This window comes from Aquarana catesbeiana, linkage group LG05 (assembly GCF_042186555.1).
Source record: "Aquarana catesbeiana isolate 2022-GZ linkage group LG05, ASM4218655v1, whole genome shotgun sequence".
NCBI lineage: Eukaryota > Metazoa > Chordata > Amphibia > Anura > Ranidae > Aquarana > Aquarana catesbeiana.
The window spans coordinates 640,337,015-640,352,764 of record NC_133328.1 but is presented as its reverse complement, the minus strand read 5'-3'; the positions used below and the strand labels follow the sequence as shown (position 1 = coordinate 640,352,764).

The following is a 15,750-nucleotide window of genomic DNA, read 5'->3' as shown; positions in this document are numbered from 1 at the left end:
AAAAGAGGGGGAGAGAGAGAAGGAGGGAGAGGAGTGAAAGACAGAGAGGGGATAGAGAGAAAAAAAGAGGGGGGAGAGAGAGAGAGAGAGAGAGAGAGAAGGAAGTGGGAGGAGAGAGGGGGAGAGAGGAGCTGGGGATAGACAGAGTGAGAGAAGAGAGGTAAAGTAAGGGGAAGAGATAGAGAGAGAGGGGAGGGGGATAGAGAGAAAGAAGAGGAAGAGAGAAAAAGGAGGCAGAGAGAGAAAGGAGGGGAGGAAAGAAAGTAGGAGAGAGAGGAGGCAGGGGGGATAAAGGGGTGGTAGAGAGGCAGAGAAATAAGAGGAAAAAAAGGAGAGAGAGAGAGATAGCAAGAATAGTGATATGAAGGAGAAAAAAGTGAAAAAGAGACAGATGCGTGAGAAGAAATGAGTGGATAAGACAGAAAGAGAGGAGAGGTGGCTTTGGGGGGAGAAAATAAAGCGTGGCGACAGAGAGAGGAGAAAGGAGCGAGGAAAAAAGAGGAAAGAGCGAGTGGGAAAGAGAAGGGGTGAGAAATGAGAGAATGGAGGGAGGGAGAGAAGAAAGTAAAGAGGGTGAATGAGTTGGGGATAGAGATAGAGAGGGAGGAGTGAAGTAGAGAGAGTGGAGCATGACAATAGAGGAGAGAGAGGGGGAGATAGGAGGAGAGAGAAAGGAGGGAGAGAGAAGGAGATAGGGGGAGATAGAGAAGGAGGAGAGAGGAGAGAGAGAAGGAGATAGGGGGAGAGACAGAAAGAGGAGAGAGAGAAGGAGGAGAGAGGAGAGAGAGAAGGAGATAGGGGGAGAGAGAGGAAGAGGAGAGAGAAAAGAAGGAGGGGGGGAGAAGGAGATAGAGGAAGAGGAGAGAAAGAGAGAAGGGTGGGAGATAGAGAGAGAAGGAGAGAGGGGTTGAGGGGGGGATAGAGGAAGAGGAGAGAAGGAGATAGCTAGGGAGCAGAGAAAGGAGATAGAGGAGTAGGAGAAAGGAGAGAGAGAGAGAGAGAGAGAGAGAGAGAGAGAGAGGGAGGGAGTGAGTGAGTGGGCTATGATGGGAGAAGGGAAGATGGAGAAATAGTGAAGAAAGGGGAATGCGAATGATAGGAGGAATAGGAAAGAAGCAATAAAAAAACGATAGGGGGCGATATAGAGAGGGGGGTAGAAGTCTGTCCCAGCAATAAAGAGACAAATGACTATTTTGGCTCTCAGGTCAGCTTTGCCAATCAATTACCCCTAATAAAGATAAATAGTTCCATTGTTAATTAACGTATGGAGCCGCATTTAATGTGAGCGGAGAAGAGAAGGTGAAATCTCGCCTCCTCCTCATTTCTGAATTGAAAATAACGTTTTTAATGAGATTCTGAGAGCACAAAACTCTGACAAGGCTCATCAAGAAGAAACACAAGCAACTGTACCAAATCTCATTAATATAATGGCTTTTGTTGAGAAACACAAATTGCACTCACAGTGTGAGCCCCGGGAGGACAGACAGACTTACTTTTTTCTTTTCATTATTTTAATTTTTACAATTTTTGCAATTCAAACAGATGTCATAACAGAGAACATCGCAGTGTGCAGCCTGTGAGAGCGTCACCAGAATATAATAACTCTTCTCTACGTAGAAGTGTCCAGACCACTGTACCCACTTTGTATTCTGAGGGAGGCCGTCTCCCAGTATCAGGATCTATTGACATTATTACAGCCTAAAACTGGCCATACTCTGAGAGATTGTTTTTTTTGTACAGCCTGCAGGTTGAATGAAAAAAAAAAAAACAGATTCCTTTCCTTGAACTACACTATACAAGGATGAATGCCAGCTATTCTACTCTGACAGCCGTTGGCAGTCGGCTGACCATCACTGTTGGAAACATTCTTCTCACTGATCACCAATGTAAGGAACATTCTTCCCACTGATCACCAATGTAAGGATCATTCTTCTCACTGATCACCAATGTAAGGAACATTCTTCTCACTGATCACCAATGTAAGGAGCATTCTTCTCACTGATCACCAATGTAAGGAACATTCTTCCCACTGATCACCAATGTAAGGAACATTCTTCTCACTGATCACCAATGTAAGGAACATTCTTCCCACTGATCACCAATGTAAGGAACATTCTTCCCACTGATCACCAATGTAAGGAACATTCTTCCCACTGATCACCAATGTAAGGAACAATCTTCTCACTGATCACCAATGTAAGGAACATTCTTCTCACTGATCACCAATGTAAGGATTATTCTTCTCACTGACCACCAATGTAAGGAACATTCTTCTCACTGATCACCAATGTAAGGAGCATTCTTCTCACTGATCACCAATGTAAGGAACATTCTTCCCACTGATCACCAATGTAAGGAGCATTCTTCTCACTGATCACCAATGTAAGGAACATTCTTCTCACTGATCACCAATGTAAGGAACATTCTTCTCACTGATCACCAATGTAAGGAGCATTCTTCTCACTGATCACCAATGTAAGGAACATTCTTCTCACTGATCACCAATGTAAGGAGCATTCTTCTCACTGACCACCAATGTAAGGAACATTCTTCTCACTGATCACCAATGTAAGGAGCATTCTTCCCACTGATCACCAATGTAAGGAACATTCTTCCCACTGATCACCAATGTAAGGAACATTCTTCTCACTGATCACCAATGTAAGGAGCATTCTTCCCACTGATCACCAATGTAAGGAACATTCTTCCCACTGATCACCAATGTAAGGAACATTCTTCTCACTGATCACCAATGTAAGGAGCATTCTTCTCACTGACCACCAATGTAAGGAACATTCTTCTAACTGATCACCAATGTAAGGAACATTCTTCCCACTGATCACCAATGTAAGGAACATTCTTCCCACTGATCACCAATGTAAGGAACATTCTTCCCACTGATCACCAATGTAAGGAACATTCTTCTCACTGATCACCAATGTAAGGAACATTCTTCCCACTGATCACCAATGTAAGGAACAATCTTCTCACTGATCACCAATGTAAGGAACATTCTTCTCACTGATCACCAATGTAAGGAACAATCTTCTCACTGATCACCAATGTAAGGAACATTCTTCTCACTGATCACCAATGTAAGGAACATTCTTCTCACTGATCACCAATGTAAGGAACATTCTTCTCACTGATCACCAATGTAAGGGACATTCTTCCCACTGATCACCAATGTAAGGAACATTCTTCTCACTGACCACCAATGTAAGGAACATTCTTCCCACTGATCACCAATGGAGGAGAGACATTCTCTCGCTGATCTAAGGGGGCCCTTCTCAACCGACCACCAATCTAACAGACACGTCACTCACCACCAACATAAACTGTGACTTTATTACTGACCTTCAATGTAGGGTTGTACTTTTCCATTGACCATGTGGTGGGGCAATACATTTGTTATGACATTTGTTTTCTGGTCTTTACTATAATTTGTTTTATTTCATTTTTATTACTACAAATAAATTGGTTGTGTGGAGCAGCCCTGGGTGTCAAATACACTCAGAATGCCACATTTCTTATTCATTATTCAGTCTTATACCTACAGATTGATGTGCAAACTATATACCAGTGAACCTGGAGATACAATAATAAGCCGGGGGGTTCCTGGAGACGTAAAAGTTATTTCAAGTGTTCTTGACTGATAAAAAAAACATTAAGAAAGGCTGGTGTGGCTGTAACACTTCCATTTAATCAAGGGAGTTGGGTACAAGGCAGGGGGGCCATGCTGAACACACTATGGGAGGCGTCTACGTGATCCAGTCCTTGTATTCTCAGAGCAGAGGAGCGGATCATCCATCGCGGTCTCCTGCTGCTGCTTCTCCATCAGGACCGGACCTCGGGAATTGTCAGCCGCACGGATACAAGTGTCTAATCTCTTCTGCAGATATTCCCCGTTGTCATCCATCGATTTCTCTTTTAATCATGTTTAATCCTGAGCAGGCAGATCCCTGGGGGGAGGCATGGAGTGGATTCACATACACACCGTGCTAATAAGGGCTTCCAAGAGGAGACATGGCTTGTGGCTAGAAGCTATTTTTATATGTTAGGCCTGTAAGTGAAAGGCTCATTGACGGGCGGCTTTGGTGACATGGATCATCCCAGATTTCATAATATTTCAGAACATTCATAAATCCATCACACACAATTAATTCTCAGGAAATAAAATATGTCACACGATGAGCTTAAGGGCCCATGTACCCGGGCTGAGAAGCAAAACTAAGGCTGCATTTAGGGGAAAAATTGATAGATTTTAAAGAGAATGTACAGGTTTTCTTTAATATCCTCAGTCCTAAAAAATGACACATTTAAAAAATATGTTTTTCTTTTTCCAGACAAGTAAATATAAACTGCTGCATATGAATATTATGTTACAGTAGCTGTTATCTTGCCAGTAGGTGGTGCTCTAGTTTATCTTTTTATATATTTCCTTCTGCCTTTTCACTACCTGTTGCGTAAAGCTTTTTGTTTGCAGAGCTCAGTAGCTCAAGGTGAATATGTTCACACACAGTTGAATGAGTCAGGGAGGGTTTATTGCCTTTTTGGATGGCTTTGTCTGAGATTTTAAAGTAGAATTCCAGCTAAATACTTAAAGCGGAGCTCCGCCGATTTTTTTTTTTTAAAGTCAGGAGCTACGAATATTGCAACTGCTGACTTTTAAAATAAGGACACTTAGTCCAGGGTGCCCGAGAAGCCTGTCTGTCCTTTGGCTCTCGGCTGCTACCGCCGCCATCTTCGGTAAGGGAATCAGGAATTGAAGCCTTGGGGCTTCACTTCCTGGTTCCCTACTGCGCATGCGCGACTGGCGCTGCACGTTCCCACTGGTCCCTGCTGTCTTCTGGGACCTGTGTGTCTCCCAGAAGGGGGGACGGAGAAGGCGCCGGAAGTGGCGTAGATACCTGCGGGTGGCTCAGGTATCTATGCCCGGAAGTGGGAGCAAAATACCTGTATTAGACAGGTATCTGCTCCCCCCTCCCCCCTGAAAGGTGCCAAATGTGACGCCGGAGGGGGGGGGGGGGGAGGAATCCGAAAAGCGGAAGTTCCATTTTTGGGTGCAACTCTGCTTTAAAGCGGAAGTAAACCCATTCAAAAAACAGTTACATTTCCGGCACGTGCCGGTAATGTAACACTCCCATTGGTTGTGCTCTCAACAAAACTGTCAAACCATCCAATGGCTGGTGTCATAACTGATCACATGTGCAGCATCATGGCAGTTGTAGATTAACCACTTAAGGAGAGAGCCTCGTTTTGAGATTTGGTGTTTACAAGTTAAAATAAATTATTTTTTGCTAGAAAATTACTTAGAACCCCCAAACAGTGGTATAGTTTTTTTTTTTTGTAGACACCCTTGAGAAAAAATGTCGGTCGTTGCTTTATGCGCAACGGTCTCACAAGCGCATTCTTTTTGGCCAAAATACCCTTTTTTGAATAAAAAAATATTTTTTTTTAATATTGTGAAAGATAATGTTACGCCGAGTAAATTGATACCGAACATGTCACGCTTCAAAATTGCGCCCCTGCTCGTGGAATGGCGACAAGCTTTGACCCTTAAAAATCTCCATAGGCTACATTTCAAAATTTCTAAAGGATACCAGTTTTGAGTTACAGAAGAGGTCTAGTGCTAGAATTATTGCTCGGACTCTAACGATCGCAGCGATACCTCATGTGTGGTTTAAACACTGTTTTCACATGCAGGCGGGACTTACGTATGCGTTTGTTTCTGCACACGAGCTTGGCGGGACGGGGCACTTGAAAAATAATACAATTTTTTTTTCTTATTTATTTTAATTTTTATTTTTACACTGTCTTTTTTTAAAAAAAATTCTGGGTCACTTTTATTCCTAATATAAGGAATGTAAACATCCCTAATAGAAAAAAAGCATGACAGGTCCTCTTTAATGTGAGATTTGGGGTCAAAAAGACCTCACATCTCATATTGACACTAATATGCAATTAAAAAAAAAAAAAAAAAAATTTCCCCTTTAAGAGCATTGGGCGGAAGTGACGTTTGATGTCGCTTCCGCCATCCAATGCTATGGAGCCGAGCGGGGGCCATCATTCTCTCACTCGGCATCCAGCCTGTGAGGGAAGAGGACCCGATCATCTCCACTGCTACCGACAGCTCAGGTAAGCGGCGGGGACGACCGGAATGCGGCTGGAGGGGGGGAACCCTCTCCCGCCCCTGATAAAATTGAGCTTACGGCGAATGCGCCGCTGAGACCACTTTTATCTGAAAGCGGACCGCCCGCTGAAGATGAGGATACCGGGGATTATGGCAGCTAGCTGCTACCATAACAACAGTATTCCTCTTCAAACAGCCGCTGTGTAATGACGGCGGGCGGGCGGCAAGTGGTTCAACAGAGACAAAGATGGCAGCTTCCTTGGCCGAAAATGATAGGGGGGTTTACTTACACTTTAACAGTCTTAAAAGTGCTCCATCCCCCTCTTAACACCAATGCTGACTAACCTGTGTAAGAAAGATGTATATACAGGTACTTACCTATTTTCAGGCATCCCTGTGACAGCCAGCAGTAGCAGAAGGGGGGGGGGGTGCCAACAACAGATGGACTGTGGGTGAAGTTACTGCTCTCAGGCATTCCAGCCATTGTCGAGCTCTGTCTCCTCTCCCCTGCAGCGGCTGCTGACAGAGACAAGGTATCATGTGACCGGATCGGAGCGGGCTGAAAATAGGTAATAGGACTGTAGTCAGTGGGATTAGAATATGCCCACATCGTTGATGTCAGTTGCAGGAATAGTGCCCCATCACTGACTCCAGTGGAAGGACTAATAATACATCATTGTTGGTGTCAGTGGGAGGAATGTTGCCCCATAATTGAAGTCAGTGAGAGGACTAGTAACCCATTGCTGGTGTCAGTGGAAGGATTATTGCCCCATTGTTGAGGTCAATGGGGGAAAAAAGTGCCCTATTGTTGGTGTCAATGGGAGGAATAGTGTCCCATCATTGGAGTCCGCAGGAGGAATAGTGCCCCATGGTTGGTGTAAGTGGAAAGAATAGTTCCCCATCATTAGTGTCAGTGGGAGGAATAGCTCAATCCTTGGTCCTCTCAATCCTCTGCCCTACCGACACCGTCCACTGCCCTACCGACACCGTCCTCTGCCCTACTGTCCTCTGCCCTACCGACACCGTCCACTGCCCTACTGTCCTCTGCCCTACCGACACCGTCCACTGCCCTACCGACACCGTCCACTGCCCTACCGACACCGCCCCCTGCCCTACCGACACCGCCCCCTGCCCTACCGACACCGCCCCCTGCCCTACCGACACCGCCCCCTGCCCTACCGACACCGCCCCCTGCCCTACCGACACCGTCCCCTGCTCTACCGACACCGTCCCCTGCCCTACTGACACTGCCCTACCGACACCGCCCCCTGCCCTACCGACACCGCCCCCTGCCCTACCGACACCGCCCCCTGCCCTACCGACACCGTCCTCTGCCCTACCGACACCGTCCCCTGCTCTACCGACACCGTCCCCTGCCCTACTGACACTGCCCTACCGACACCGTCCTCTGCCCTACCGACACCGTCCTCTGCCCTACCGACACCGTCCTCTGCCCTACCGACACCGTCCACTGCCCTACCGACACCGTCCACTGCCCTACCGACACCATCCATCACCCTAATGATACTGTATACATACACACATACGCATATGTGTTTGAGCTTTTGGGGTACACACCCTAATGCAATGGGCTGTGCATGCCTATGTCCCTAGCACACCTAGAACATGATCCCTGGTTGCTGCAGACTTTAGCTGTGCTATCTGTTGATCAGTTGATTGATTAAAAATCAAGCAACTGATCAGCAGAGTGCACAGCTGAAGTCTGCAGCACACAGTGGCCAGAAAGGAGGAGCATGCACTGGACTCAGAGGATGTGTTCTTTCATATAACACTCTTGAAAGAAGACCTGAGGCACCGTGATATTTTCGGCAGCCTTCCAGCCTTTCTGACCAAACCCGGAGCAACAGACCCACTGATGACAACATTGGTCTCGAAAGAAAACAAAAATGATTTGATTGAAAATGTTTAATTTCATGTTGCTTAGAGGGGGAAGGGGGGAAAGGAGGAAGGGGGGAGAGGATGAGGGGGGGAGAGGATGAGGGGGGGAGAGGGAGGGGGGGGTATTATATGCATACATCACACTTCAGCTTTAAACAAGCAATAGTAACCAATGGCTGTGCCCTGCTATAGGTGGGTTTATATTGTTACCTGTGTACATTCATGCATGTGTAAAGTGGTAGGCCCCTGGACATGGGTTGTATGCCCATACGCATGCACAGGTCTGAACAGGTAGCATCGTAAACCCACCTACATCAGCATATCGACATTCATGTATGTTGCCCTCAATTTATATTGAATACCAAAAAGTCCCTGTGTGCAGGACCCCTACAACTACATTAAGCAGCCAATCAGAAAACCTTCCCAGGTAAGTAGTCCTAAAAAATGTCCCCTCCCCCTCCTAACACCTACACTAACTAACCTGTGCAAGAAAAGATGTACACTTACCTATTTTCAGCCCACTCTGGTCTGGCCATGTGATCCCTCGTAGACATGTGCACTGCCGAAAAATGTGTTTGTTTTCGTTTCATTAGTTTTTTGTTTTTTTTTCGGTTTTCGGGTCATTCGTTATGATGGAAATTCATTATTTCAAATGAATTTGTAACTTCGGAAAAATATGAATGTGTTATGTTCCATTTGTTTAGATGCAGTATTCGTTATTTCGATAATTCGGAAAAATCTGAAATTCGGAAACTGGAAAATCCAAAAATAAGAACGAAAATACAATAAAACTAAAATCCGAAAATTCAAAAATCCAAAAAATTCTAAATAATAATAACTATTAAATTTATAGGTATTGGAATTTCCTTTCAAATTTGGCTGTTAGAGAACATAACGATTACGAATTTATCCGAATGGAACGTAATAAATTAATAATAATAAATGATAATATTAATAATAATAAAAAGGTTTTATTAATATTATTTATTATTATTAATTCGTTACGTTCCCTTTGTTTAGATGCTGCAGATGTTATTTTGGATAATTCGGAACTTCGGATAAATTCGTACTCGTTATGTTCTCTAACAAGTACAAATTTATCCGAAGTTACGAATTATCCGAAATAACATCTACCGCATCTAAACGAATGGAACGTAATTAATTAATAATAAATAATAATATTAATAATAATAAAAAGTTTTTATTATTATTAATTAGTTACGTTCCATCTGTTTAGATGCGGCAGACGTTATTTTGGATAATTCGGAACTTCAGATGAATTCGTATTTGTTATGTTCTTTACCAGCCACATTTGAAAGGAAATTCCAATATCTATAATTTTAATAGTTAGTAATAGTTAATATTATTAGTTAGTTATTATTTCGGATTTTCGCTCTTTTGAATTCTAGGCTTTTTATTCTTCTTTTCGGATTTTATAATTTTCTAATTTCCAGAAAAATTTGTTAAACGGGTTTTTGTTAACTCGAATATTTCCGAATTAACGAATTTGTCGAATTTTGCTGAAAAATGAATTTGTAACGAAACGAATTGCACATGTCTAATTTGTTTGTATCAGCCAGCGACGGCTGCAGGGGAGAGGAGGGACCACTAGGAATATCGTTGTTATAGCAGCAGCCAGCTACCATAACCCCGGTAATCCTCTTCTTCAGTGAGCGGTCCGGATTCAGATTAAAAAGTGGTCCCTGCGCCAGATTCACCGCAAGTTCACTTTTAATTGGCAGCATGAGAGGGCATGAGAGGGCCCACCCCTCCCGCCCACCGCTTACTGGAGCCGTCGGCAGCGGCAAAGGCGACTGGTTCCTCTCCCTGGCTTGGTATGGAGACGAGTGAGGGGAAGATGGCCCCCACCCGTCTCCATATCATTGCAGGGCGGAAGCAACATCATAACGTCACTTCCACCCATAGCTCTTAAAGGGCCATTTTTTTTTTTTAAATGATATTTAATTTTTATTCAATTTTTTTTATTGTATTTTAGTGTAAATATGAGATTTGAGGTCTTTTTGATCCCCAGATCTCATATTTAAGAGGACCTGTCATGCTTTTTTCTATTACAAGGGATGTTTACATTCCTTGTAATATGAATAAAAGTGACACTTTTTTTTTTTTAAAGAACAGGTAAAATAAATAAGAAAAAAAATAAAAAATTTTAAACGCGCCCCGTCCCGCCGAACTTGCGTGCAGAAGCAAACACATACGTGAGTAGCGCCCGCATATGATAACGGTGTTCAAACCACACATGTGAGGTATCGCCATGATCGGAAGAGCGAGAGCAATAATTCTAGCCCTAGACCTCCTCTGTAACTCAAAACATGCAACCTGTAGAATTTTTTAAACGTCGCCTAAGGAGATTTTTAAGGGCAAAAAGTTTGTCGCCATTACACGAGCCGGCGCAATTTTGAAGCGTGACATGTTGGGTATCAATTTACTCGACTTAACATTATCTTTAACAATATAAAAACAAAATCGGGCTAACTTTACTGTTGTCTTATTTTTTAATTCAAAAAATTTTATATTTTCATAAATAGTGCACTTGTAAGACAACTGCGCAAATACGGTGTGACAGAAAGTATTGCAACGACCGCCATTTTATTCTCTATGGTGTTAGAAAAAATATATAGAATGTTTGGGGGTTCTAAGTAATTTTCTAGCAAAAAAAAAAACTTGTAAAACACCAAATCTCAGAAAGAGGCTCGGTCCTTCCTGCAGAGTAATATACATGGATGGCAGCGCAGGGTCATGTGACCAGCCAGCGCCGGCTGCAATAGAGAACAATGGTTCCTATGGGTGACGTTACCCCACCTAGGCATTAGCAGCTGTTGTTGGCGCTCTCTCCTTTCCCCTGCAGCCAGCAGTGGTCGATACAGGGGATCACATGACCCTGCACTGCCATCCATTAATATTACTCTGCTTTAAGAGAACCAGTCATGATTGGACTCATGTAAGAAACTGACATTAAAGTAGAATTCCAGGCTACACTTAACTAGTCTTAAAAATGTCCCCTCCCCCCTCCTAACCTGTGTAAAAAAGATGTATATACCTATTTTAAAGCCACTCCAGTCACATGATCTGTTTCCTCTGTCAGCCAGCGGCAGCTGCAGGGGAGAGGAGGGAGCACCAACAACAGATGGCCCATAGGAAGCCTGTGAGTTGCGTTACTGCTGTAAGGCTTTCCAGCCATTGTCAAGCGCTCTCTCTTCTCTTTTGTATATACTTACCTATTTCAGCCCACTCTGGTACAATCCCATGACCTCCTGTATCAACTACCACCGGCCGCAGGGGAGAGGAGGGAGCACCTACAACAGCTAGTAATGCCTGTGAGTGGTGACGTCACCCTTAGGCTTCTATGGCCCATCTGTTGTCAGCACTCCCTCCTCTCCCCCTGCAGCTGGCACTGGCTGACACAGCAGATCACGTGACGGTGAAAATAGGTAAGTATATACATCTCTCTTATACAGGTTAGTCAGCATAAGTGTTAGGAGTGGGGGAAGGGACATATTAGGAATAGTTAGGTTGAGCCTGGTATTCTACTTTTAAGATTCTTACATGAGCTCAATTATGACTGGTTCTCTTTAAAGCAGAATAATATATGTGGATGACGGCGCAGGGTCACGTGGCACACACCTCTCCGCCCGCAGGCGGTACAGACAAAGGGTCCTCACACTCACACATCAACCATATTGAGGAGGAAGTGCACAGTCTGTATGTGGGTTAAAGTGGAACTCTGGAAGCAACAAAAAAAAAGTCTATAATGACCGCGGTCCAGATGTTCTCTTCTGTACTGGTCTCCATCTGAGTTCCTGAAGACAGAGACAACCTATTTCTGAGACTACAATTCTGAAGATTCAAATTTGCCTCCTGAGTCTTCACCATCTAAGCCTCTCTTCCAGGTGCCCCCAGTGCCTGAAATATGTCTGTTTTAGTAGCAGGCTGTGTCACTCACTCCCTTCCTGTACATCACCTGGAGTTCCACTTTAAAATATCAGCAATCAGCATCCTCAGATGAACGGCCTCAGATGAACGGCCTCAGATGAAGGGCCTCAGATGAAGGGACTCAGATGAAGGGACTCAGATGAAGGGACTCAGATGAAGGGACTCAGATGAAGGGACTCAGATGAAGGGACTCAGATGAAGGGACTCAGATGAAGGGACTCAGATGAACGTTCTCAGATGAATATTCTCAGATGAAGGGCCTCAGATGAATGTTCTCAGATGAAGGGCCTCAGATGAATGTTCTCAGATGAAGGGACTCAGATGAAGGGCCTCAGATGAATATTCTCAGATGAAGGGCCTCAGATGAATGTTCTCAGATGAAGGGCCTCAGATGAATGTTCTCAGATGAAGGGCCTCAGATGAATGTTCTCAGATGAAGGGCCTCAGATGAATATTCTCAGATGAAGGGCCTCAGATGAATGTTCTCAGATGAAGGGCCTCAGATGAATGTTCTCAGATGAAGGGCCTCAGATGAATATTCTCAGATGAAGGGCCTCAGATGAATGTTCTCAGATGAAGGGCCTCAGATGAATATTCTCAGATGAAGGGACTCAGATGAAGGGACTCAGATGAAGGGACTCAGATGAAGGGACTCAGATGAAGGGACTCAGATGAACGTTCTCAGATGAAGGGCCTCAGATGAATATTCTCAGACGATGGGCCTCAGATGAACGTTCTCAGATGAAGGGCCTCAGACGAAGGGCTTCAGACGAAGGGCCTCAGACGAAGGGCCTCAGACGAAGGGCCTCAGATAAATGGCCTCAGATAAATGGCCTCAATGAACGTTCTCAGATGAAGGGCCTCAGAAAACGGCCTCAGATGAAGGGACTCAGATGAAGGGACTCAGATGAAGGGACTCAGATGAAGGGACTCAGATGATGGGCCTCAGATGAACTTCTTAGATGAAGGGACTCAGATGAAGGGCCTTAGATAACATTCTCAGATGAGGGCCTCAGATGAAGGGACTCAGATAAACAACCTCAGATGAACGTTCTCAGATGAAGGGCCTCAGATAAACGACCTTAGATAAATGTTCTCGGATGAAGGGCCTCAGATAAACGACCTCAGATGAAGGGCCTCAGATAAATGACCTCAGATCAAGGGCCTCAGAAAACGGCCTCAGATGAACGTTCTCAGATGAAGGGCCTCAGAAAACGGCCTCAGATGAACGTTCTCAGATGAAGGGCCTCAGAAAACGACCTCAGATAAATGTTCTCAGATGAAGGGCCACAGATAAACGGCCTCAGGTGAACGTTCTCAGATAAGCAGTCCCAGATGAACGGCCTCAGATAAGCGGTCTCAGCTCATTGGTGAGGATATACCGCTTGCCGTCCCAATGAAAATGGCTGGGGGTCCCAGAAGTAGACCCACCGGGGAATTCAAAACAAGAGCTGAGCTCGAACGCCAGCGAGGACTTCACAAGGCCCACCCCGCCGCTCTTCTCCGGCGCAGGGTGATACACCGCCCGTTTTCTGGAAGCATCACGAGTCTCTCCGGTTCAAAGCCCACCGCCAGCTGGTCCCCTCCACCGCAGTACGACAACTTCTGGAGCCTGAGCTCTCCTCCCGCAGGAGGTGTGTGAAGACGATGGGGGCGGTCATCGCAGCGGATGTAGTTGTGTTCCCTGCCGCACGGCGAGATGTACGGGAACTCCTCCTCGTAGCGTCCACTCCGGTTCCTCCGCACTTGTTTGAAGAAGAAAACCAGAAACTGTTTATCTGAAAAACAGAGGAATGTGTCAGAGATATATATACATGTCTAATAATAATGGTGTACAACACTGCGGTATATGTCAGAGATATATACATGTCTAATAATAATGGTGTACAACACTGCGGTATATGTCAGAGCTATATACAGATCTAATAATAATGGTGTACAACACTGCGGTATATGTCAGAGATATATACATGTCTAATAATAATGGTGTACAACACTGCGGTATATGTCAGAGATATATACATGTCTAATAATAATGGTGTACAACACTGCGGTATATGTCAGAGCTATATACAGATCTAATAATAATGGTGTACAACACTGCGGTATATGTCAGAGATATATACATGTCTAATAATAATGGTGTACAACACTGTGGTATATGTCAGAGATATATATACATGTCTAATAATAATGGTGTACAACACTGCGGTATATGTCAGAGATATATACATGTCTAATAATAATGGTGTACAACACTGTGGTATATTGTCAGAGATATATACATGTCTAATAATAATGGTGTACAACACTGCGGTATATGTCAGAGATATATACATGTCTAATAATAATGGTGTACAACACTGCGGTATATGTCAGAGATATATACATGTCTATTAATAATGGTGTACAACACTGCGGTATATGTCAGAGATATATACATGTCTAATAATAATGGTGTACAACACTGTGGTATATGTCAGAGCTATATACATGTCTAATAATAATGGTGTACAACACTACGGTATATGTCAGAGCTATAAAATGTATAATAATAATAATAATAGTGTGTGACTGTGGGGGGGACATTAGAGTGTAAGCTCCTCTGGTACAAGGAGTGATGTGACTGGCTTAATGTTCTTTGTACCGCACTGCGGTATACGTCAGAGCTATATAAATGTATAATAATAATAGTGAGTGACTGTGATGGGGACATTAGAGTGTAAGCTCCTCTCGTACAGAGACTGATGCGATTGGCTCAGTGTTCTCTGTACAGCACTGTGGTATATGTCAGAGCTATAGAAATGTATACAATAAATTATTTATGACAGCGCGGTATACATAGAGGGAATCGGTGGATCTTGCAGTGCATTATGGGAAGGTTTTCCTTCTTTGCAGCCTCTTCCACCTGACTGATGGTGATAAGAGACTTGGGGAAACCATCAAAGCGTTGCTCCTCGGAAGGAGTGCAGTTTTTTTCCTTGAATGATAATAGGATTTGTTCTGTGTACGGTGTGGAAGGAGATCATTCTTAGCGGAGTTCTCCTTTAATAGAAAATTTACTATTTCTCTCACATTTGATCGAGCTTCCAGACAATCCGTCACCCAGAATTCTGCATATAGTACGGACAATGGGGGACGTGACCTGGAAGGAGGACAATGTCCTGATTATGTCTGATGCTAATCCATAAGATCACAACGGCATCGTCCACGGGTGTCCGAGCTCGCTGCGATCCCAGCGCTGACTCACCGCTGCCCCCTTCTGATTGTTGATGGCACTGCCATAAGCAGATATACAAAAGGGATTGATTTACTACAGGCAACTTTGTAAGTGAAACTGCACTCATTTAGCTCAGAGCTTAGTAAAGGCGGTGAAGCTATAAAGAATACCCAATCAGGTGCAAGGAAAAAAAATAATAATGCATTTTTGCTTGCACAGAATTGGATGATGGAAGACAGCAGAGCTTCCCCTCATTTACTGGGGCAACTGCACTTGCAAAGTACACAGTCTATTTGCCTTTAGTAAATCAACCCATTTGTGCGTTTGCTTCTGGAAGTGCCAGAAGGGGGCAGTGGTGAGTGCTGCGTATTTATAATTGTAGCGTTTATTCTCATCTTTTATCTATAGAAAAAAAGAAGGAATCATATGTAGCACGGATATGCAATTAGCAGACCTCCAGCTGTTGCAGAACTACAAGTCCCATGAGGCATAGCAAGACTCTGACAGCCACAAGCATGACACCCAGAGGCAGAGGCATGATGGGACT

The 15,750-nt window shown here is 44.2% G+C and overlaps 1 protein-coding gene across 1 annotated transcript in view; it reads right to left on the bottom strand.

Moving 5' to 3' along the window:
- Nucleotides 1-12,964: 12,964 nt before the first annotated feature.
- Nucleotides 12,965-15,750, bottom strand: part of LG05H8orf82 (linkage group 05 C8orf82 homolog) — a 70,926-nt gene continuing 68,140 nt past the window's right edge. Inside the window, 4 exon segments of the mRNA XM_073632434.1 lie at nucleotides 12,965-13,504; nucleotides 13,507-13,593; nucleotides 13,596-13,635; nucleotides 13,637-13,761. Of these exon segments, the coding sequence (XP_073488535.1) occupies nucleotides 13,329-13,504; nucleotides 13,507-13,593; nucleotides 13,596-13,635; nucleotides 13,637-13,761 (428 nt within the window). The 3' untranslated portion in view covers nucleotides 12,965-13,328.